We start from the raw sequence: 26,479 nt of genomic DNA, 5'->3' as shown, positions 1-26,479 counted from the left end.
TCCTTTGTTTGCACAAGTTTGGTGATGAAAGCTAGCATGTTTTACTTAAATTTAAATATTGCTAAATATATTTAAAGATGAAAATGCACTTCATTTTGGTTTTTTAGTAAAGAATTGCATGGTATGTATCCCAACTACCAAATTATAAAGTTTACTAATAATTTGATTTGGTCTCTAAGCACTTAAATCACAAATGTGTAAAATAATATAGTTTTTAAAATAATTCACTTTGTTGAAGGGTACCAAAATAAAATTTCATGTGTGCACTAGAACTTGGTAGATTGGTTTAATGGATATCCTACACATGGCATTGTATAGATTGAATAATCAATTCAATAACTTCCCACTGCTTTCACTTTTTCATTCATCCCAACGCACGCTAGGTTACAACTTACGTAAAATGATGTCTTTTATTTAGTGATATATTTCTTTATTTAACTTCTAATTAGTTTATAATAAATGTGCTTGGTGTAACTTATCTTAAATGATAATGTAATTTTACTACTTCCTTCTTAAAGCTTTTAATACGTTTGTGCCGAAACAACGTTATTATTTTTCTAAATTTCAGCGTTACAACAAACTTTAAGACATTCCTTAAAAATTATATAATTATGGATTAGTTTTAAATTTATATTTTTTGAATTTTCATTTTCTTTTCTATACCAAGTTGATATAGATAAAAGAAAAAACAAATTTATTATAAATTTCTGACCAAATGTTAGAAGAAAAAAAAACTTCTAATAAATTTGTCTACGTGTTAAATCAACATCGTGTCATGTAACAGTAGTAGTGTCATGTGACAATGTTAGTGTCAGAAGTCACTCTCAGTGTTATGTTTCATTGTCATATGACAAAGTTAGTATCACATGTTAATGTCAATGTCATGTGTTAATTAGTACACGTGTCATATTTTATATCAATTCAGTTTTAATTTTCGTTAATTTTGTTTAATTAAGTTTCAATGTTTTTTAAAATTAAACAATTTGATCCATTTCAGACCAAATTTAATTTGTATATAATGTTATCTTTATATTTTTATTAAAATTAACATTTTTATTAGTTAGTATTTCCGAAAATATTTTTAAAAAATAATTATATTATAATAATACAGTTAGAATTGGTTTAAAATATAATGAAAATAAACTAAAATAATAAAAAATTTAAAATGAAAAAATAATGAGGTGATAATATAATTAAACTTAAAATAATAAATCAATGTTAAACACTTTTCTTTATATACACATTCGAATTTAAGGAAATATAACAAATGTAACTTAAAAATAAAGAACAATCAGTAAAACATTAGACTTCATTTTTTTTTTCAAACTTCACAGTTAAGTTGGATGATCATTTAAAAATAAAACATAAATTTAATATGATCACGTGATTTTTAATATTTTTGAAATTATTCATTATATTTTAAACTAACTTTACCTATATTATTATAATATAATTATTAGAGTTGGTTTAAGAATAATTTTAGAAATATTAATTAATAAAAATATAAATTTTAATAAAAGGGATAAAACTTTTTCATTTTAAAAAACGTTAAAACTAAATTAAATAACATTAACAAAAATTAAAATTAAATTGAATATAAGACATAATACAATATTAATTTAATACGTGGATAATTTATTCAATAAAAAATAAAATAAATTTTAGAAAATAACAAAAAACTACAAACTAACCTATATAACATACACAGTTGCAGTTAATTATTTAAACAGCTTTAAAATACTTAATTAAATAAATTAACCAAAATTAAGATTTGATTGAAAAAAAGAAAATTTAAAACGATATTAGAAAAACTGAAACCAAAATAGTATTTATACGAAACTTTTAAAAAGGTATAATTTAAACTTAACTATGATACCCTCTTAAAAAAGTATTGCATGCACGGTTAATATATTTTATCAGCATCTACCTTCAAGTTCATTCTCTTTTTCCGTCACCCCTCTTCATAATTTAGGCCTTCATTGTGCTTTTTCCATCTATTATCAGCACTATAGTAGTAAAATCCAGAGCCAAGCTTTTTTGCATCCATATAAAGGCAATTATGTTCTCTACTTTACTACTATACATATATTCATAATATATCAATAAAGTATTATATATATATATATATATATATATATATATATATATATATATATATATATGTGTGTGTGTGTGTGTGTGTGTGTGATGGACAATGATATGTTTTTCTTTACAATATTTTAATACAATATACATATTATTTTTTATTAAGTTTAAAATACATTAATATGATAATAAATAAATAATAAATCAGTAAAAGAATGACACATGTATTATATTATAATATTATAAAAAAATATGTATCAAAATATTTTTTATATATGAAAAATAATTTTCACCAATTAATAATTATTTATAAAGAAAATACTATGGTTATTGTATTTCTTATTTTCTAGATACTAATTATATCGAAACGTAAAAATATAAAACAAATTGCTCTTTATACTATTATAGCCTTTTAGAAACACTAACAATACATTATGTGTTATCCTAAACAAATGAATACATTAAAGATAAGATCAAACTCTTATAATAATTTATTTAAATAAATAAAAGAAATCATGAAATAAGATGACAGACTTGTACGGAAACATCTTTAAAGCAACTTGCGTTTAAGATTGTCGTTCTTGCACTATTTTAGATTATTCCACAGCCTCTCCTCGTAAGCAAACAGTTCTTACCATTCAATATGATGATTGATCCATATATATGATAGGCTTTCATTGTTGGTCATATATAATGTAAGCATACACCATAAATATAATATATGTTACATATATATATATAATTAAATTACAACAAATAGAAAATGTCTATATGAATTTTTCTTTCTAGCTACTTTTGTACTATATATATATATATATATATATATATATATAATTAACCACGTGCATACATTAGAAGAAAGCATGTGGTTGGGATTGATCTCTAAATTAATCAGCTATATATATTTAATTACATTCTAAGTAATTAATTATGAAAGTATATATAGTAATAATTACTTGATGATCTTGAAAGACAGAGAGCTTAGCATGCTGCAGACGAAGAGTGGGAGAAAGGATAGTTACTTTTGTAAAAGTGATGATGATGTGTTTTTGAAGGAAAAAGCAATGAAGAAGTATTGTTGTTGGTATTTTCATCATCACTTTTACTACCACAAATTCTCTCACAAGAAGGGCATAGGGAAAGTGTGGCTGCTGGAATCTGCATGTAAAGAGGCACTGACATTGCTTGCATTGACTTTAGTTCTTCAACCTCCTTTTGCAACCTCTTGTTTTCTTCTGTCAGACTGTCACAACACTTCTTCAATAGATCACAATCTGACTCAGTTTGTTTTAGCTTTGTCCTGTGCATCAAATTACATATCTTATTACAACCTTTTTAATTAATCATTATCCACTCATTTTTGCTTCAATAGTATTTCATAAACTTCACTAAAATGCTATTACTTACATTACATATACAAGGGACCAAGTTACTTACAATTATTCTTTTTTTCTAACAACAATTACATATTAAAACATACTAAAGTAGGAAATAACTTTCATAAAATTAATTTACAAGTAACTTATCCCTTTTCTTTATATATATATATATATATATATATATATATATATATATATATATACACACACACACACAGAGAGATCTAAAGAGATCAAGTCACTCTAAAAATTAACAATTCACTTTTTTTCTTTTCATAAAAAATTACTTTGCGATTAGATTAAAAGAAGATGAAATATAAAAAATAAAACTATTATTCCAAGAATAATTTGATATTTCCTCTATTATATATATATATATATATATATATATATATATATATATATATATATATATATACATAATAAACGAGAAAAGAGAAATAATTTTCTTTAAATTTCTGCTGGTGTAACTTGATCCATTTTCTTTAAATTTCCTCTAAAAGTTTTCTTTAAATTACTTTTCAAATATTTTTATTTAGTTTTCTTATAAAGACTTAGGTCTAATTACAGAGAAACGTGGTAAAGAAAAGCAAAATAGGGTAGCAGTAAAAATTACCTGGCTCTCCTGTTCTGAAACCACACTTCTACTTGTCTGGTTCGCAGATTCAGCTTCATTGCCAATTCTTGCTTTTGCTTCTGAGGAAAAAACCACAAAGGGAATCAAAAGTTTAATTAGTGATCATTAAAGATCTAAAACTAAATTAGAGAATCAAACTAAATTATGATTAGATATCGATCGTATTATTATTTTCCACGATTAGTGTATAAGTACGTACCGGATTGAGAGTAGAATGTTCTCTGAAGGTTTCTTCCAAGATTGCTGATTGTTCTTTGGTGAGTCTAAGTTTCTTTCTGGGGTTACCATCTTCGTCAGCATCTGCTACCCTTGTTTGAACGTTCTCTAGGTCTACATCAAATTCTTCTCCCGTGGCCTGATCTCGCTCCCTCTTGATGCTAGAGGAGTTGGAAAATGAAGAAACCACACTGGGAGAAGAAACCTGTGCCCGAAAATATTCATAGGACTCTGTCTTTGAACTTGGTCGATCATTTTTCACTTCATCATGATCGTCATCTTCTGGTGGTCCTAAAGTAAGTGAAGGGTATGTCTTGTTACAGTCTGATGGATTCTCCACCCTTCTGATGTTGTGGGCATCACTCTTCATGCAGTTCTCTGATTGATCATGGAAGGTAACAAGACCAAGACCAAGGCCAAGACCAAGACCAAGACCAAGTCCTGTGTTTGGTGTTTCATCAAAACTCATGATATGATGAATTGTTAAGGTGGAAAGTGTTGAAGGGTTTGATTGTTGCAGAGGTTGTAGTGTTGTGAACATATATAGATGAAAGAGAGTTGTAAAAGAGGGTGTGAGATTGTGTGAATGAAGAGCATTTATTATGATTGGGTTTGTGCATTTGTGGGGTCTAATTTGCTTGTTTATTATTAGGCCAGAAATGAGGTTATTATATTCTGGAAAATTAATATGAAATTAGTGAAATTAGTTTCCTTTTTGTGTGCTTTTTGGCTCATAAGTTGACCGTGGGAAAGTTAATGACTCCTCCATCTTCTTTTGAAGAAGGACATGTTCTGGAAAATAACAAGGAATTGAATCATGATGAAGTGTATATGGTATGTAGTATACGTGGAATCACGTGGAAAGTGGATAGCACGCACAATATGGAGCATATTTCATGGAGAGAATATTTTTTTCTCTTTTAACCTTTTCACTTTTCTACTTTTCTTCCTGGGTTTTTTTATTTCGCCAACTTTTCTTTTTTATTTTTCTTCCTTTAAAATGCTTTTTATCTTTTAAACTAGATTTTAATTCAACTTTTGATTATGTGATTTCGTATATTTAAATTTCAATGAACAAATCGGATTTTCTAAGTATTATTGCAAGGTGATTTTGTTGTTGTTTTTCCTTTTTAATATTCTGTTATTCTTTGTTAATTTCTTTTTTTAAATCATATTAGGTTGTGACGTGATGTGGTGTCCAGTCATATGTTGCCAAGTTTTGATTTTACTTTTACTACCTCATGTTTATGATAGTTGAAAAATTAAATTTTTAATTAGTGTAAGTGTAACTCGTGAATTATGATGTTATTATATCGAGTGTTAAGTTACTGAATTTTACAGTAAAAATCTAAATGTTAATATAAGGATTAAAATAACACAAATTGCAATATTTAAAAGGGTTAGATTCCATAGTATAATTAGAAACTGAAGAATCAAATTACGTAGTTGTGATACCTAAAGGATAGAAAGAATATGATTAAGTTATATATATGAATTATGTATTTGCAAATACGTAGTAAGAATTTGATAGGTTGATGTAGTGATTAATTACTCTGCTTTTTATATTCATGTAATGGGGAATCTCCGTTAGATTTCTACATTGTGTAAAAACTCATAAGGTCAACTATAGTTTATCACAAGCATATTAGTTTATATTCCAAAAAGTTAGAAGAAAAAAAGGAACAAATGTGAAAAGAACTTTAAAATAATTTATAAAATATATTCAATACTTTTACACTATTTACTTTTTCAGAGATACTTTTTTTATAAAATAATTTCTTTTATATATATATTTGGTTTAAATTATGACTTAGTTGATGGAATGTTCAATGAGTGACATTTAAAATTAATGTAAAGTATTTTTACATATTTTGTAAAAATATTTAGAGATTCTTTAATTGTTTTCAACCTTCAGTCTTTAAAATACTGGTCCTCTATTTGAGTATTCATTTTTTCTAAGATGAAAGAGTGTTCTGGTTGTAGAAAACACTTTGATTTTCAAGTTAGTTTCTCATGTTAGCAAGCAATAAATATGTAACTAATTAAAAGTACTTAACATACTTCGTGAAATATACTATTTATACTTACTGTTTATGGCCTTTTACTTGGATAAGCTTGGGCTTATTGGCCTAAATACTTGTTAGCTTTTGAATCATCGTAACCATATGGACCATAGTGACTAAGTATCTTGTCCGATGTTGTACTAGTCGAATAGGAATGGACCGAGTACATTTTTTATTTAGTAGTCTGACATGTACTCGTCCCAGGACAAGTTTTATACTGATATCATCGAGAAGTACTCAGTCATACACAGTACACCAGCCTCCAAGCTTTACATATTACATGTTCACGACTAGTAAAGAGCTTCAATGTATCATGTATTAGGAGACGACCTTCAATTTTTTGTTTGTCGATAATGAAATTAGTACTTAATAGTGAGTCTTCCAAAGAAAATTTGTATCTTTGGATATATAACCTTATAACCTTATAGGTATAGTAGCCCCGAGTCTTGAGAATTCGTAGCAACGAAGAGGTTATAATGATGAAGAAACAAATGTGAGGTGGTAAAGGGGTTGAAGAGGTATGAGAATGTTGTTTTACACAAGAAATTATGCAATGCTTGGAAAGAACATAGTCATAACCCTTAACTTTGAGATGTGAAGAGATCTTAATGGTTGAGGATAAAGGGTGAAAAGGTTAAAGGTCACGAATTTTGTTATAAATAGGAGTCTCATTTGCCACATTTAAGTGCCACATTTAAGTACCAAGCTCTGAGAAATTACTCTATTGTCGATATTTTGTGAGAAGAGTGAAATACTTTAAGAGTTTATTGCTCAATAGGTATCTCTTGTAGCAGGTCAAATATGAGTTCTAAAGAGGAGTTGAATATTAGTAGTAATAGTTGTCGAATCTCAATGTCATTGTACGCATCATCTTCCCACCATGTGGGTGAAAATGAAGGTGATTATTAAGACTCCCAAATACCTAAAAGGGAAGGGGATGAATTGTAGATCTTTAGTTAGAACTCAATTTTCCAAATTTAGGTAGCCTAGAATTTTTAATTCTTGATTGAGTAGCATTTATGTGTTTGAGAAATGAGTGTATGAGGATATAGTCTCACTTAGAAGGGTGAGTGTCATTGATAATGTCTGCCATGACCGAGAGGGGTATGAGGAGGAATTCTTTTTCCTTCAACTGCATGTCTGGTTACCCTTTGATGAGTTTATCATGAGTGCTCTTAAACTTCTGAATGTTGTGCCAACACAACTTCATCCAAATAATTGGGGTTGCCTTCAGGCTTTTAGACTAGTATGATATGTTCTTTATTTATCTCCTTCACTTAAGTGTTTTCTCCTTTTTTACTTAACGCGGCTAAGGGATCCCGTTACCTGATTATCCTTGGTGAGAAAACCAAGTACATGTTTATTAGGTGTTTACTCTTAGACTTTTAAGAAGTTTAAGAATGGGTTCTTCACGATAATGGTGAACCTAGTTGGTTGTTCACATTTTTATAATGTTAACGACAACAAAAAAATTTACCTTTTACTAGACTGATAACCCCCTTAGATATTATGAGTGTTCTAAAGACATATCGTCTGACGAGAATCGAAGAATAGTTGGAATCTAAGAGTAGTCTTCTAAAAGTTACCTGTTAAAAATATCGTTAGAGTTTACTTGTCTCCTTCTTGACTTGTGTGATAAATATAAAATAACTTGTAACCTTAGTATTTTTGAGTTGACCTGAAAAATTTGTAGTGTTTGTAGGTTACATATGGCCTAAGATACTCGTAAAATGGGAACATGTTTTGCAAATTAAAAAATCAACTGACTTATGACCAAGAAAGCTAGAGAAACTTACGTTAATAATAATACTAATCATATTAATAATAAAATATATACTATTAATAATTATAATAAATAATAATACTAAAATAACATTTATATGAATTTATTTATGTTAAATTATAAAATTAACGTTATTAGTGTTGTATAGTTATATAATTAAAATTTTGAATTAGACTTTTTATTTAAATATTATATTAAATAAAATGTTTTAGTTTGTGTTTTTTTTTCGTAAATTTATGATATAGGAACTATTTGTCATTAATAATAATCATAATAATAATAAAATTGTAATAATAATAATAGTAAAAATGTTAATGATAATAAAGTTAATGACAATGTTAATGTTAATATCAATAATAGTAATAATAATAATAATAATATCTATAGTATTAATAATTATAATAAATAATTATACTTCTATTAATAAAATAAAAAATAATAATAACAATATTAAAAATAATAACAATAATAAAAAAATATTATTATTATTATAAATTAAATAATTAGTTGTGGACTCTTTTTATTATAAAAAATTAATAAAAAATAAATAATATTATATTAATATTACTTTTTTTATATTAAAGTAAAATATAGACATATTATAAAATACAAAATAAAAACATGAATTTGGTGTTAATAGTAATACTAATACTAATAACAATACTAATAACAATATTAATAATAACAATACTAATAATAGCAATAATAACAACAATAAACTAATACTACTAATAATAATAACAATAATAACAACAATAAATTAATAATAATAATAATAATAATAATAATAATAATAACAATAAATTAATAATAATAATAATAATAATAATAATAATAATAATAATAATAATAATAATAACTACAATTCTAAGAGTTGGAAGGAATTGAATAATACCACTAAATCATTTATAAAAATCTTATCAAAGCTTGAATAATAATTTTTTTCTTTTTAAATTTTTTAAGAAAAAATTGAAGATATGTCACGTGTTGAAAGTATTTTTTTTTCAAATTGTGCCGCGTGTCTAAAATATTACTTTATTTTGTATAATAAATAGATGTTATCAAAATTTGAATAATAATATGTTTTTCTTTGTAAATTCTTTAAGAAAAAATTGAAGATTTGTTACATGTCGAAAGTATTCCTTCGAATTATGTAACTTGTCCAAAATGATATTTCATTTTGTACAATAGATAGGTATGTATTTTAAGTAAAATTGAAAATGTCATTAATATATAATTTTTTCATCGTATGTGATCGGGTATATAATAGATATATGTATATAAATATTAATAACTCATCTTTTACGGCACAAGCTTTGTGAATTAATTTTAAAATTTTATAGGTAAAATTTGATTAGTAAGATGAGAAAGAGCCATTATTTCACGATTTAATAAATTTCAATTAACTAAAAATATATTTAAAAATTAAATGCTAAGTTGCAACTGCGTACCATTTTGAAATTTAACTCCCCTTGGTTTTTTTTTTCATTATCAAGATTTTCTTTTTCAATGAAAATAAAGTATTTTAGAAGAAAAGCTAATAACAGGATTTATAAAGATACCAAATATTTGACAATACTATGATTATAAAAAATAAAAATAAAAACAAAAAGAAAAGATGACAAGACAAAGTTATTGAGAATTGATGTTGTTGACTTAGACGTATGATCCAATTGGCTGGTTACAAAAGCTTCATTAATTAACTTCACTGAACATTTTTTTAGAAAAATAATACTAAAATGTCTCATTTACTTAGCCAATAAGATAAAGAATCGTGTAGATTTTCAACCTTTCCACTCTAAGATATAAGCATGAAAATTGCAACTAATTGAATGTCAACAAAATCTGCTAATATCATTGGATAAAAACACTTTTCTTTTCAAAAAAGAAAAATGACTATTACCCCTTCCAATTTAAGAAAAAAAAAATCCACACTAATCAATAAATATTTTTAAACTAAATTTGTTTAAAATAAACCTTACATTAAACTAAATCGAGAGAGAAATTAAAACTAACATTTTAATTAAATTAGAGATAAGATTAATATATAAGTTAAAATTAATCAAGATTCATGTATATTTAGTCTATATATAAAATATATTTTATTTTATATTTAAGAACGAAAAAAGTATCCCTTAATTAAAATTAATTCCGGTTAAAAAATTTAGTTTTAATTTTTCATAAATAAATTATTAGTGAAGTTTCAAAGAAATATCCCAGAAAGTGCTCATTCATCCATACATCACGAGGAGGAATACATTAATGTAAGTTTTCTACAAAATTACTCATAGAACTTTACATTATATTTTAAATAAAAAATAAGTACCTTTCTTGTAGTTTAAATTGTATTAAATTATAATTCCTAAAGTTTTTTTTAACCATTTTATTATATTATAATAATTCTAATCATTTTGAATCCTTTAGAATTTCAACTTTATTTTAACAGTTGAGGTTACATTTTTATTCAAGCAGTTCATGATTTAAAGGTGTTACTTCATTTTTATCTTACTCTGAAACACAACTTTTCTAACAATCAAATGTGGTTATTTTCCTTCATTTTTCTTCCTTTTTACTGTTTTTCTTGTCTCCTTTACGTAGTCAAACTAAGTTTTTTAAAGGTGTTATATAAAAAAGATTAATTTTGAAAATTAGATTAAGACTCACATGATAAGTTATATACCGGCAAAGAATTGCTATTACAATCTAAATTTTCTATTATATATATATATATATATATATATATATATATATATATATATATATATATATATATATATATATATATATAAAAGGAAGAAAAAAATAGGTTTAAATAAAAAGGTAATCTTTCATGTTTTGTTCACGAAAATATTAGAAAGATTAAGAAATCTACATGTTTTGTCCGTCGACTACGAATCTGAAAGGAAAAGGAAAATACTGGATAATCTAAAGGAGAAATGAAAGAAGAGGGAGAGAGCGGATGGAATGAAGGGAGAAACTAAGGTTCAGGTGGTGAAATGAAGGAGAAATTGTCAGAAGATTTTTAGAGGAAAATTAAATTTTAGAAAAATATTGGATTTAGGCAGAGATAGGTTTTAGATCGGGAGGGAATAAAATTTTAGAATTGCTAAAATGAAACTTAGTCTAAAATTTTTAGAGGGAAAAAAGTAAAAGAATTAGAAAATGATAAATAAAAATATATTTTTATTTGAAGAGGTTATAAACCTCTCTTAAAAGGAACTAAAACCCCCACAATATTGTTAGTTAGATAATTTAAATTAAACATCTTAAAATATGTTAATATGAGGTAACCTCCCCAAAATAACCTCTCTAAATAAGGTTTTTTTTAGTGTTGATACCGCAAATTCTATTTTCAAAAACCATATTTAGAATATATATATATATATATATATATATATATATATATATATATATATATATATATATATATATATATATATATATATATATATATATATATATATCAATTATATTAAGTGTCCTTAACCTATTAGAAAATCCTAATTGGTAATGAGACGACTTTTATCATTTCTATTAAAAAATTGTACATAAGATTTTCATCTCATAAAACTCTTTTAAATTCTTAAAAAGTTATAAATTCGGAGAATTATTTATCTCTTGATATATCCTTAAGATAGAAAAGATTTTATTTTTTCGGACGATTCTGACTTAGACCTATGAAATTTTGTCTATTCTAATTCTTTTTTAAATGAATACATATATTTATTTATTGAGTCATAAAATTGTAGTTTTTTTTAATTAGTTTGTCTATTGTATTAAATATGAAAATATGAAAAGAAATTGTATAAATGAAGAAGATGAGTGTGTGGAAGGAGATGTGTGTGAATGACTGATATGAATGTAAATATGAGAGTGAGTGAAAGACATAAGTGAGATGAAAGAGATGAATGTAGATGAAGGAAATAAATATATGGATGAAGGAGAAGATTGTGAAGAGATTTATATAAAAAAAACGAGAAAAAATTTATGAGTAAAAAGATTTTTCATTTTTAAATGAGTCATTAAATTAAAAAAAATACAATTTTTATTCTTTGTTACGGGGCACACAAATTCATAATATATAACCAATACTAGTTTACATAATTATTACAAATATATTATATTGACCGGGGCTTGACACTAACTTAAATAAATAATAATATAAATAAAATTAACATCAATTAATCAATAATAAATTAGATAGTTATATATATATACACATATATTAAAAAATAAAATTAGGGTCAATTAGGTTAACCTCATTTACTTTTACTATTTATATAGTTAGCATAAACTAAGTCTAGCCTAAGACACTAACACGAATATTTTTAGTTATTAAAAATAGTTATCGTCAACCAATCCTATTAACATCAGCTAACTCAATTAACATCCAACATTGTGTGAACTCTATTAGTGTTAGTTAAATCGAAGTTGACACTAATAAAAATATTTATTTATTAAAAAAATTTATAAATAATTAACATTGATTTAGGGTGTGTTTGTTTCAAGAGATTTACTAATTGTGAAAGAGTAAAAAGAAATGATTTAATTGTTTACTTCTAGTTATTTGAAGTGATTTGTGAATATGAATTTGAGGGAGAAATGTTGAATCTCATCCTTACATGAAAGAAACAGATATTAGAGGAGAAAGACAATAACACATATTTTACGCAAATATCTTTCACTTTTATTTAAATTCATTTATCAATCAATATTACATTTGGTCGAGAAATAATGTTGAAAGAGCAATAACTTAAAAAAAAAACATCAACTACATTAAATTGATGCATGTCAATATCTAAAGGGTTAAATATATTTTTAGTCCCTAAACTATTGGTCGTTTCTAGTTTTCGTCCCTCTTTCAAAATAAGGTACAATTTGGTCCTCATTCTTTTCAAAATTTTGGTTTTAGTCCTCGAAAACTAACACCATTAAAAATGTGGTAGTTTTCGAGGTTAGTTTTCGATGACTAAAACCAAAGTTTCGAGGACTAAAACTAGAGTTTCGAAAAGAATGAGGACCAAATTGTACCTTATTTTGAAAGAGGGACGAAAACCAAAAACGACCAATAGGTTAGGGACTAAAAACATAGTTAACCCGTATCTAAAATGTGGAGAGAGATGATAAAAGACATGCTTGCATACATTCACATCTATATTGTTAATTTGTTTTTTAGTGTTATAGTTATAACAAAGGGAGCAAGTCAGAATGAAAAGTGGAACACAAAATCCATATCCACACACAACGAAACATGTTTCTCAAGCTTTTAGATAACATTTTTCTAATCAATTCTCACCCTTTCTTTTCTTTCTAAATTATCACATTTTACTAATTACAAATCATAAACCCTAAAATCTATTATCTTTCCAGGCCAATAACTTCTTTCTGTGATCTATCAAGTCAAAATTAAATATAATTAACTATATAAACTATTTAATCTTACGGGTTATGATTACAAAAAGTATTTTTTATTAAATAGTTCTTTTATCATAATTTTTACTTTCCCATCCATTTTATATCTAAAATGAGCTCAAAGTTAGTTTAGAAAAGGTAGCTTTTAGTTTATGTTTAGCTTTTGCTTAGTTCAAAATATTTTAAATTGTAAAGAATTTATAATGATTTCTTTTATTGAAATAAGTAATATTTTTCTAAACAGGTTAAGAAATATATTTTAAGTCTAAAATTAATTTGTATTGAGATTTACATTCAATTATATATGATAATTTGATTTTATTTCTAGTCAATGAGTGATGTGACATTGAGTGGAACACCTCAACAAACAAGAAACTTTGTCATGATAGACACTAATCAATTACTCTGATATCATATTAAGAAATAGATTTTAAGTCTAACTTCACTTCATAAAATTATATTATTAGTTGAGGTATGTACTTATTTATTGTTATAAATTTATCTTATTTCTAATCGATATGAGACTTAGAAAAAAAATACAAATAAAATTTTTATATTTGAAATTTAAAGTCTAATTCATTATATATATATATATATATATATATATATATATATATATATGTATATATATATATATATATATATGTATATATATATATATATGGGTTAAATATGTTTTTAGTCCCTAAACTATTGGTCGTTTCTGGTTTTTGTCCCTCTTTCAAAATAAGGTACAATTTGGTCCTCATTCTTTTCGAAACTTTGGTTTTAGTCCTCGAAAACTAACACCGTTAAAAATGTGCTGACGTGGCTAACGGTAGACTGACACAATTTGTTTTTTGTTAGAGTTTATCAGCTTTTCTTCCTCTCTCTCCCTCGTCTCTTCCTTTCCTTAATTACACAGTATCCGCCCACATTTTCCAGTGGTGGCATAGGCGCAAGTGGTGGCAAAAGCTTCTTGTTGTCATCATTCTCCTCTGGCTTTTCAGCAATTGAATTTGAATCACCTGAAACAGTTGCTTCGGTTAGAATAGTTGCAGATCCTTGAAGAAACAATAAAATTCACGTTTAGCACCAAAGGGCACAGAGATAGTAGGCAATGAAAGCTTAACAGTTATGGTGGTAATAACACCATTGAGCTCAACTTCAAACATATCTACAACCTCCAAACCTCAAATACTCCAAGAATCATATAAAAAAATGTAGCTTACAGTGGCAAAGGTAAAATCCAAGGGAAGCATATTACAGACAAAACTCCGGCCTGAAAACATTAGCTTGCTTGAACAAACTACACTCAAAAGAGTACAACCATGTCAAGCCATGAAATTTCAGTTGGTGCGTTCATAATAGGTGATAAAAGAAATTCAATTTCAATCCCATAAGTTCCATCCATATATTACCTGTGCCTAATAACCAAGTTCCTCAGCAATAAAAAAGGGCTTCAACCAAAGTAATTGGCTATTAAAATGGTTGTTCTAATAAAATGTATTTTTTTTCAATTCGCATAAACTTCAAGCTAAAAATTGGCAAAACGAAACTCCTAACACCAAAACAACATACACTACAGAAACTAATTCCACCCCATATTACATTTATAAATCTATAAAATAAAATTCTGGTGCATCTATTCAAGTTACATTCCAAAGGGTGTGAGCAGGTCCAAAAAGAAGGATGCAAATTCCAAAACTAAAGTCCAAAGAAAACCAATCTGAAACCATACAATATTCTGGGTGGAAGATGGAAGGAAGAGAGAGAAGGGGAGAAAAGGTGAGAAACACCTGAAAAAAAAGTCGTGTGTCAGTCTACCGTTAGCCACATCAGCACATTTTTAACGGTGTTAGTTTTCGAGGACTAAAACCAAAGTTTCGAAAAGAATGAGGACCAAATTGTACCTTATTTTGAAAGAGGGACGAAAACCAGAAACGGCCAATAGTTTAGGGACTAAAAACATATTTAACCCTATATATATATATATATATATATATATATATATATATATATATATATATATATATATATGTAGGGGTTTGCTGATGCGCGTACGCTTGTTTTTCAGTTGGTACATTTTAGTAATGTGTACCGGGTTTTAGTACACAAAAAATACTCTTATATATCATGGATTCTAACTTTTAAGGTTAAGGATATTTTAATAATTTTCATTCTCAAAACTAAAAAAAAAAAAAAACCAAACTCTTACTCACCTCCCTCATTCCTCTAAACATTTTCTCTTTGATCTCTCTCACTCCAACATTTTCTCTATCATCCTTACTATAGCTTCAATTGAAAAAAATCATAAACACTTGTTGTTAAACAATTTGCCTTTGTAAAGAGTTGAGTCATTGACATATTCACCCTTAGGCAAAGGTTCATTCAGGATCTCTTCAATTTCACCATCTTCACTAACCTCTCTAATTTCATCATCTGCATATGTTGAATCATCATCTCTAAAAAATTTGCTCCAGGCCAATTACCAATTCCTTCGCATGTCATTATGCTTGTGAAAATTAGATAAAATTATATATGAAAAAAATTATAAAATAAAAACTCATTATAAAATCATTTTTGTAAGAAATTGTTTAACGAGTGTTTCTGATTTTTTTCAAGCCAATTACCAATTTCTTTGATGTCATTATGCTTGTGAAAATTAGATAAGACCAAAATTATAAAATGAAAATTCATTATAAAATCATTTTTTGTAAGAAATTGTTTAACACTTGAGTATTTTTTATTTTTTCCAGGTCAATTACAGATTCCTTTATGCTTGTGAAAATTGGATAAAATTAGATAAGACAAAAATTATAAAATAAAAACTCATTATAAAATCATTTTTTGTAAGATTGTTTAACCGCCAATGTTTCTGATTTTTTTTCAGTTGGGCTACCATAGGATGACAGAGAAAATGTTGGAGTGTGAGAGATGAAAGAGAAAGGATTGAGACGAACGAAGGAGGTGAGTAAGGGTTACTTTTGAGAATGAAAATTATTAAAATACCCTTAACCTTAAAAGTTAGAATCCATGATATATAAGGATATTTTTGTCTACTAAAATCCGGTACACATTGCTAAAATGTACCAACTGAAAAACAGCGTAAACACACCCCATATATATATATATATATATATATATATATATATATATATATATATATATATATATATATATATATATATATATATATATATATATATATATATATATATATATATATATATATATATATATATATATATATATATAAGAGAGATGTTCACACCCAACATTTTTAATTTGGTTTTTTTATCAATTAGGATAATGTGACTGTTTGATTTCGTGGTACCTAATATAACAACATGAAGGTGAATGACAAAGAAAAGTAAAATTTTAAATCCCTAATTATTTTTATGAAAAATGTTATTTCTTTATTTTATAAAGTAAGTACTAGTAAGAAAAACAAATGAACCACGTGGAGACACAAAATTGATGTCTTTTGGTAAAATTAATTAGAGTTGAAAAACAATTTTTTTATTATCCAAGTTCATAGTGTTTTATCTGAGATTGAAGAATCAAATCATCACGTAATTCATTAATAATATAGACTCAATTAAACAATATAAATATTCTAAATATTTAATAAAATAAACTTTTAATAAAAACTAATTAAAAATATTCAAATTTATAAAATACTTAAAACTCAATTAAATTAATTTTAATTTTTGTTGTGAAGACACGTACAATAACTATACAAAAGTAACAATCATGTTAGTCTAGTTGTCGTTCTAATCAAACTGCAGGAACGTAATTAAAAAATGAATAAAACAAAATCGTTTAATAGAAATTCAACTGAAAATTTTTAAACGAAGAAATTTAAAGCTTAATTAAATGATTTTTTTATTCTTCATGTGAAAACATTTCCTGAAGATAAAATCAACACTAGAAACTCAATTGAAAAATATACAAATCTTAAATATTTAATATATTACTGGTTTTTTTATATAAATCTGATTAAAAATATCTAAGATGAAGTTAAAATCTAATAAACCATAAAGTTAGTTTACACACAAAACTAATGTTAACATCAAAACATATATATATATATATATATATATATATATATATATATATATATATATATATATATATATATATATTCATTTAAATGTCCATAAAATAGGTTTACTTATGGTAAAAGTGGTGGTTGAACAAGTGAAGTTTGCTTTTTATGATAAAGGTAATTAGTGTGATTTCCAAGTCAGAATATGAATCAGTAAAAACATACATATTAGAAAAGAATTAGAAGAAAATAAATAGAAAAAAAAATATACTTGATTATTTTGGAATATCTTCACATTAGTAGTGCGAATAAGGGAACTTGATTCTCTATTTTTGGGTGTAAAGAATATCAAATCATTGCTACTCTAGGAATTACATCAACTTTTCCATGATTACTCAATTTAGTAAATTAGCTTGCTTCTATATCCATGTAAACTTAATTAACATGAATAATAGTTTATAGTAAAAAAATAATAATAAAGACATGTCATTGAATCTGTATTTATAATACAAAGCTTATTCAGAAAAAAAAAAGTTAAATCATAGAAAAAGAAAAACACCTACCACTATGATTTCAAATGAATATTATTAGAATATGTGACAAGTAGGTCCTAGTTTATTTTTTGTAGCAATTTTCAGCAATACTTTATATAAAAACAAATTCACGGTTAGTATTGCCTTACAAAAAATAGTTTTGATCAATAATAAAGTAGTTTTTTTTTTCTGGGACCAACAAAAAGTAGTATTGTAGCATAGTTAAAACAAACCATTTAGGTGGGAAAAAAAATATGATAGATGTTAGGACATGATTGATAAGGAAATCACCGACGAATCAATTGATTTCAATGTATGATGATTGAGAAATTGAAATTGATGTGACGGATAACATCAAATTACATGAAGAAAAATTCCCCTTACTCAACCATGGTTTAAACTTTTAGTTCAATATGTTCCATAACTATGGTTTTAGCATAGTGGTATCAAATAAAAATGTAATATGAAGGAATATTACAATTTGACGAAGGAAGTAAACTGCATAAGAGTAAAAAATTGTTTCAAGGAATTCTCACTGTCAAATCTAATTGTAATTTACAATAGTAGTGCTACAAAATATTACATGTACTTTTTGTTAAGAATTTTGATATATTTTATCTTGTTCGTGTATTTGTAAATGAATTTTAAGATTCAAAATGTCGCTGTTTATAATTTTTTTTAATATTTTATATTAACAAAAGATAAAACAAATTTATAAAGATATAAATTACATTTTATAATGCTTTTATAAGATTAAATTAAAATTAAAATCCATTTATTATTAAAATGATATCAGAATTATTTAAAACCTGTTTTAACAAAACTTATTGTTAAATGGATACAATTTTCTCATCTTATAAACTGATTTTAAAAAGTTTAGTTAAATTTATTTAAATTGTTTTTAAGAAACGTAAGTAATAACAAGTGATTAAAGAATTTAGACAGTGAAAAAAAAGTTTACACAGTGAAAAAAAAAATTTAGAGATAATTACGTCGATTACCATGGATTTACACATATGAATTTACGCAATATTGATATTGGACTATCCTTACATTAAAAAGGTATGAATTTAGAGGTAATTACGTAATTTTTACACAAATGATCCTTTCTTGTTGTAAGTTGTGGGTTTTTCTTGCTTTCCTTAAATGATAGTTTTTGCTGCATGGTGAAATTGGTGAAAAATAATTTATGTTGTTTATTTTTAAAATATAAAGCTTTTCAAAACAATATTTTATTAATTTTATTTTATTTTAATTTATTTTCAACTATCAACAATTTATTATATAAATTTAACCATGTATTTGGTGGAAGGCATTATATTTGTAATTAATTACATCTATTACTTTTTTATTTAAAAACCAATCATAAAACTTTATTTTGTATTACTCCTGTTAGTTAGACTCTTTTATTATTTTTGACCGTTCGGTTTCTTGTTGATAATTGTTTGGCTTTTTCTGGTCATTTGTGGTCGAACGTTCTTTTGTGAGCGTTCGTCTATGTACGTTCGGTTTTTTTGTTCTTGGCTGTGATGTTCGGTCTTTGTTGTACTCGGCCTATGTTCAGTCTCTACTGCTTACAATCGTTCAGTTTTATTTTTGTCGCTTGGATTGGCTATATATTGTAGTTTGTATTTATTTTTCAAATAATTCAATCTCGAAATTTTCATATCATTTCTCTCTGTGTTTTCTCTTCTTCCTTTTCTGGGTTTTCTATTTCTCTGTTTCACACTCGAATCCAACAATTGGCGCCCACCATGGGGTAGTGAATCAAGAAACTCAAGAAGCGATGTCAACCAAGTTCGATATTGAGAAGTTCAATGGTTCTAATGATTTTCGGCTGTGGAAGATCAAGATGGAGGCTATCTTGATACAGTAAGGATGCGATGAAGCGGTGAAGGGTGAGTTGAACATGGGTGTTGGGATGTCGCAAGAAGTGCAATCATACTGTGTTTGGGTGATAAGGCGCTGAGAGAGGTTGCGAAGGAGAAGACTGCGGCTGGAATCTGGGCAAAGTTGGAATCTTTGTACATGACGAAATCGTGGCTCATAGGTTATGTTTGAAGCAACAGCTCTATTCGTTCAAGATGACAGAATCAAGAACCATAGAGGAGCAGCTTGCAGAATTCAACAAGATTGTTGATGATTTGGAAAATATTGACGTGAGGTTGGAAGATGAAGATAAAGTTGTTATTCTTCTGAATGCACTTCCAAGAACCTTTGAGCATTTCAGGGATGTCTTACTCTATGGTAAGGATCAGGTGATTACCCTAGAGGAGGTTGTGACGACAATTCGAACCAAGGAGTTTCAAAAGCTTCAAGATTCGAAGGCAACCGAGGAGGTGGCATATAGGTTGATTTTGGTGAAAGGGAAATGGAAGAAGCAGACTGGAAATGGGAAGAAGTCCAAGCCAGAAGGTGTGAAACAGGTGAGATGTTTCAAATGCCAAAAGATGGGACATATCAAGAAGTATTGTCTAGAGAAGGGCAAAAACGTTCGGCCACAGGAAACTGCTGATGTGGCAGAGGCTTTTGAAGGATATGAATCTGCTGGTGTTATGCTGCTTGGATCAGAGTTGTCAAAGGATTTCTGGGGAGAGGCTGCCAATACAGTCGTATACCTGATTAACAGGAGTCTGTCTTCGGCTTTGAATTACAAAACACCAATGGAAGTTTGGAGTGGACGACCGACTAACTACTCACACTTGAGGGTGTTCGGTTCTTTGGCGTTCGCTCATGTCAAAGGAGATAAACTGGATGCCCGAGCGGTGAGAAGTGTATTCCTTGGATATGCTGAAGGAGTTAAGGGATACAGGTTGTGGAGGTTAGATACTAAACCGTCCAAGCTGATCATTAGTAGGGATGTCGTTTTTGATGAAACGAGAATGACAATGCATGCTGAAAATCCTGGATGCGAGAAGAAAACGCTCGTTGAGGTGGATCATACTACTGATGGGGACATTCGGTCGTTGACTGAGGAAGACCGAACGAGTGAAGGGCAAGATGAAAACGTTCAGCCATTAGAGGAGAACCGAATGGGTGAAATACGTACAGATCTTGGTGATGATACAGATGGTATATCTCGTGATATGAGTCACTCAAGAGGAGCTGGTGATGAATTTAGGAATTATCAGCTTGTCCGTGATAGGGAAAGAAGGATCTCTAAGCCAACCAAACGGTTTGGAGAGGCAAATTTAATTTGCTATGCATTGAATGTTGCTGAAGATCTTGAAAGCTCGGGTGAACCGAGAAGTTACAAGGAATCTCTTCACAGCAGCGATCGACATCTTTAGCAGGGTGCTATGAAGGAAGAGCTGGAGGCGTTGAGGAAAAATAGCACTTAGAGATTGGTGGATCTGCCAAAGGGTAAGAAGGTTGTAGGTTCAAAATGGATCTTCAAGAAAAAGGAAGCTATACCAGGGGGTGAGAAAGCAAGGTACAAAGCAAGATTTGTTGTCAAAGGCTTTACTTAGATTGAAGGTATAGATTATCATAAGATTTTTGCTCCTATCGTGAAGCATTGTTCGGTCAGAGTTTTAAGGGCGATAGTTACTCACCACAATTTGCATCTAGAACAATTGGATGTGAGGATTGCGTTTCTGCATGGAGACTTGGAGGAAACAATTTATATGAAGCAGCCGGAGGGATTTGCTGTGGATGATAGAGTGTGCCTGTTACAGAAGTCTCTTTATGGCTTAAAGCAAAGTCCAAGACAGTGGTATAGGAAATTTGATGATTTTCTGATGAAGCTTAACTTCAAGCGGTGCAATTATGATGACTGCGTGTATACTCTAAACCGTGACAGTGAGGTACCGTATCTTCTTCTATACGTGGATGATATTTTGATTGCCAGCAGTGACATGAGCATGATTCATGAGATGAAAGCAAAGTTGAATGGTGCTTTCGAAATGAAGGAGCTTGGAGAAGCAAGACGGATCTTGGGCATTGACATAAAGGGAGATAAACTGAAGGGAAACTTGTTTTTATCTCAAAAGAGTTATTTGCAAAAAGCTGATTTCAAGGTATCGGATGACTAAATCCAAACCGGCTGGCACACCGATCAGTCAACACTTGAAACTCACCAAAAAACAATGCCTGAAGACTGAAAATGATAGGAGGAAGATGGAATCTGTTCCATTTTCAAATGGGATTAGGAGCATCATGTATGGCATGGTCTGCACAAGACCTGACCTGGCGCATGGGGTAAGTGTTCTCAGTCGGTTTATGATTGATCCTGGACAAATTCATTGGGAAGCGTTGAAGTGGATGCTTAGATACATACGGGGGTCTCTTGATACTGGATTACTCTTCCAGAATAACTTTCAAGGTGGAGGTTATATTGAAGGTTTTGTTGATTCAGATTTTGCCGGGTGCATGGACACAAGGAAATCTCATTCGGGATATGTGTTTACACTGTTCAGTACTACTGTAAGCTGGAAGTCTACATTGCAATCAGGTGTTGCCCTGTCAACCACTGAAGCTGAATATTGTGCGCTCGCTGAAGGGGTAAAGGAGGCACTATGGTTAAAAGGCTTGATTCGGGAATTGGGTATTGATCAAACGACCGTCAAGGTTCATTGTGACAGTCAAAGCGCCATACATTTGGCGAACCATTAGATCTATCATTCTAGAACAAAGCATATTGACGTCAAGCTGCATTCCTTCGGTTTTTTTTGGTCATTTATGGTCGAACGTTCTTTTGTGAGCATTCGGCTATGTACGTTCGGTTTTTTTGTTCGGTCTTTAATGTTTCTCTGTTTCACACTCGAATCCAACAACTTTGAATAATAATATTGGAAGTGGACTTTAAGTCTAACTCAGCCCCACAAAACCGGCTTGTAAGGTGAGGTTTGCACCTCATTTATATATTATAATTTTGACCTTATCTCTAGTCGATGTGAGAGTTCCAACAAATAATAATAATAATAATAAATTTGTAATCTTTAATTTATATATATTAAAATATTTTTTTATTTATCACATATACCTTTCTTCCAAATTCATTCCATCTCGCTCCTTCTAATCAATTCTTAAAATTCAACAGAGTGTAACTGAAATAGCATTTTGAGCAACTACTGGTTTCTTGCACAATTAAATAGGATCTTGACTTTGTCACAGTGGACAATATTAAAGCATTGTTTAAACCAAAGGATGATTGGGAATAATTGGGATTAGACAACACAACAGTCTCTTGCTCGAATACTAAATTAGACCAAGAAAGAAAGTAAGAAGATAGAAACTAAAGAAATACGAAAATTAAGGTTAAAAGTTAATGGATGTCCCTTTCCATGACATATATAGATGCTGCTTCACCAATTACTTTTGATCTTTAGCCTCATTCCAATTTATCATATCAAATATAAAATGGTTTAGAGATAATAACATTTTTAGGGTTATGATTAAATACTTTGATTACTAAGTTTCTTATGAAATAATATACGTTGAAAAAGTTGTAGATTTTGGTGTATTATTTTAGTATTTCTTTTACAAGTTTTAGATCACACTTAATCTTAAGCATATTTTCGAAACCAAACATGTTGAAGATAAACTTTGCATGACTAAAAACATTCCTACATGATTGGACAGAGGATGATTGATAAATCTTTTTAATAAACTTTAATATCATTAATCATTGTAAGATTTCTAAAATTTCAAGTAATGACAATAAAAACACTTCAAATATAAGTTTATAGATCTACAAATTTATATAATAAATTAATGATAATACTTAGATAAATTTTAATATCAGTTCCAATCATATTCAACCCTCTCACATCAAAATTATCACTTATGGAGTTATGAGACAATTTTAAAAAGATTAATGACAAGAAAAACCCTAAATTATATATATAAAAAAAAAACAAGAAATTTACAATGGAAGGTTGACACGGGGAGGCAAGAGAGGATTGGTGGGCCAAGAAAAATAATATGTCATGATTGGGCATTTGATTATTATTTTTGTGAAATATATATATAATTGGCATTTGATTATAAAAGTAAGATTATGATAATAATGATGATGAAGATGATGATTATGGAGCGTTGAAGATAAGGTTCCAGGCTTTAAGGCCACTTGGCCAGTGAGAGTTTGTGTTTGTGGTGTTTGTTTGGCCTTTCCATAACTCTTTTTCTTTTCTTCTTCACCAACCATTCATTCATGTCAACTTACAAAGCCAACACTTTTGTCTGCATTTACAACACAAGCTTAGTTTTTTATTGTAATATACGTAATCATTTAACTACACTTTGTGTGTTGTTGCCTCTCATAACCTAGCATCCATTTCTCTATCATTACTTCATTCATCTATTGCCCATATACAACACTCCTCAACATTCATACCAACAAACGTTTCACGCCTCTATTTTCTTTATCTCCATCATTCATTCATTCACACATACCAACTTTTCTTCTTTATAATTATGCAACTTCATCAAACTAAAAATTTATGTCAAATTTATATTGTAAAATAATAAACTTAACCGATAATAAATTGTTATAATAGGTTTTATCATAAATATGTATCTATTAGAATTTTAAGTGAGTTTAACTTTCACATTGGATAAACATGAGAAAGTAGAACAATATATAAGATTGAAGATCATTAACCCATTGTCTTAAGGTTTTTGGTAGAAAGTGATGTTCATATCTTATGTGGTTAGATTGCCTTATGATTTTTGGTAGGAAGTGATAAATCTCTTATGTGGTTAGATTCAGATCTTATTGACAAAGGATTTCAGGTAAATGTGTAGAAGAAACTCACTCTTAAAAAGAAAAGTAGTTAAAATTCGAAGTGTGAGTCTAAATCCCTTTTAAATAAAAATGAATTTTAAACAAAACTATATCTTACAAAATTGCATTATAAAATATGATTAGCATCTATTTATATATTACAATCTAATCTTATTTTTAATTAACTTGATTTCAAAATAATGAATATTTAATTTTTGTACATGAAAAATGTTTAAAATTTTTAGGGTTGCGTATGAATACAGGTATTTGTTTTCATTTAAAATTAAAAATAATATTTAGAAGTAAACCTAAAAAAAAAAATAACGAATGATTATTTTCTTTCTTTCTTTCTGAAAACTACATGAAGCATTAGTCTTCAAGCTATAAGCTTTACCTTTTGTGCCTAAATAAGTAAGTGGGGGAATATCATAACTTTTTGTTAAAAGAAAGATTAATCATACTTTTAAGTTTGTATATATTATAAATGTTAATTTTATTTTAATCACTTTTATTAGATATTAACAAACTTATACACAGACTCCATAATTACAATAGATATTTGATATAATATTAACTTATGACTATACATGATATCAATCTTTTTTCATTTAAGAATTTGAATTCGTATGGTGTTTATCCCATACACATGTCATATTAATTTCAAGCTTCAAAAACTAATTTTTGTGAAGCAACCTAATAATTTACAGTTTGCATAGTATAGTTGGAGATGAATTTGATTAATCTTATATAATGTTGCTGTTTTGCTATGGATAAACATATATGAGTTTTAAAGGAAGAGATGAAAAGCTAATTGAAAGTGTGACAAGAAGGTCTAGTCAGCACTGCACCAGCAAGACAACCTCTTTATCAAAGGTAACATATCCCACTAAGGTTTTCTTTCTTACATACTTCACTTTATGTCTGATTAGACTCATCACTCACATTACATAATCACATTTCACATGCACATTAGATATACCATGTTTCTTTTAAAATAAATTAAGAGCCATTTAACATGGTTAACTTGTGGAAATTGTGAGTTACACTATATATTTATACACTATATCGATCTACTTAATGTTTTGTTTAATAACTGACTTATTGAGAATTAAATTCGTAACTTTAATTCTAATATATATTAAGATTTAGCATTGTAATGTTTAATAAAAAAAATTACTTAAAAGTGTAACAATCCCATAAATCAGTGTTCCATCTAACATGACTCATTTAACTTATACTATAGAATAAATAATACATCCTATGGATTTTTGCATACTAAATAGTGAAGTGCATTAATGCATAATTGATTTTATTTTGGTGAGAAACATGAAGTGACTGGTGGTTTTGTATTGCTTGAAATTTTATATAATCTTCCATTCTAGTGATGTGTTTTGGACCAAGCTTTTTGTTACTTTATTAATTAAACGGTGTGTAATGAAGAACTGAAAAGACAAATTCAATGTCCACGAAAATTGCAAATGTCTGTGAGAAGCATGCATATATGGCTTTTTCGAATGTCATTTTCTTAGCTTAAACCTTATGTGACATTCTTTTATTGTAAGATAAAATCTAATTAAAGTTGTAAATGAGATTTTGATTAAAGTAAAATTCAAA

General features: G+C 27.8%; 1 protein-coding gene across 1 annotated transcript; it reads right to left on the bottom strand.

Annotated features, from left to right (window-relative positions):
* Positions 1-2,686: 2,686 nt before the first annotated feature.
* Positions 2,687-4,902, bottom strand: LOC124822285 (homeobox-leucine zipper protein HAT9-like). The gene is made up of 3 exons (XM_047294286.2): positions 4,301-4,902; positions 4,081-4,160; positions 2,687-3,385 (listed from the first exon to the last, which is right to left on the bottom strand). The coding sequence occupies exons 1-3, from the start codon at positions 4,856-4,858 to the stop codon at positions 3,067-3,069; spliced, it is 957 nt and encodes a 318-aa protein (XP_047150242.1). The 5' UTR covers positions 4,859-4,902; the 3' UTR covers positions 2,687-3,066.
* Between the last annotated feature and the right edge of the window lie 21,577 nt (positions 4,903-26,479).

This window comes from Vigna umbellata, chromosome 1, assembly GCF_029865625.1.
Source record: "Vigna umbellata cultivar VRB3 chromosome 1, Vumbellata_1.0, whole genome shotgun sequence".
Taxonomy (NCBI): Eukaryota; Viridiplantae; Streptophyta; class Magnoliopsida; order Fabales; family Fabaceae; genus Vigna; species Vigna umbellata.
This window is presented reverse-complemented; position numbering and strand designations above follow the sequence as displayed.

Bases quoted from the DNA above. Each gene is read 5' to 3' on its own strand.
- LOC124822285 (XM_047294286.2), bottom strand. From the start codon at position 4,858: ATGTTCACAACACTACAACCTCTGCAACAATCAAACCCTTCAACACTT. The intron at 4,161-4,300 runs GTACGTACTTAT...TTTTTTCCTCAG, and splicing joins AACATTCTACTCTCAATCCG to AAGCAAAAGCAAGAATTGGC. The intron at 3,386-4,080 runs GTAATTTTTACT...TTTGATGCACAG, and splicing joins TTTCAGAACAGGAGAGCCAG to GACAAAGCTAAAACAAACTG.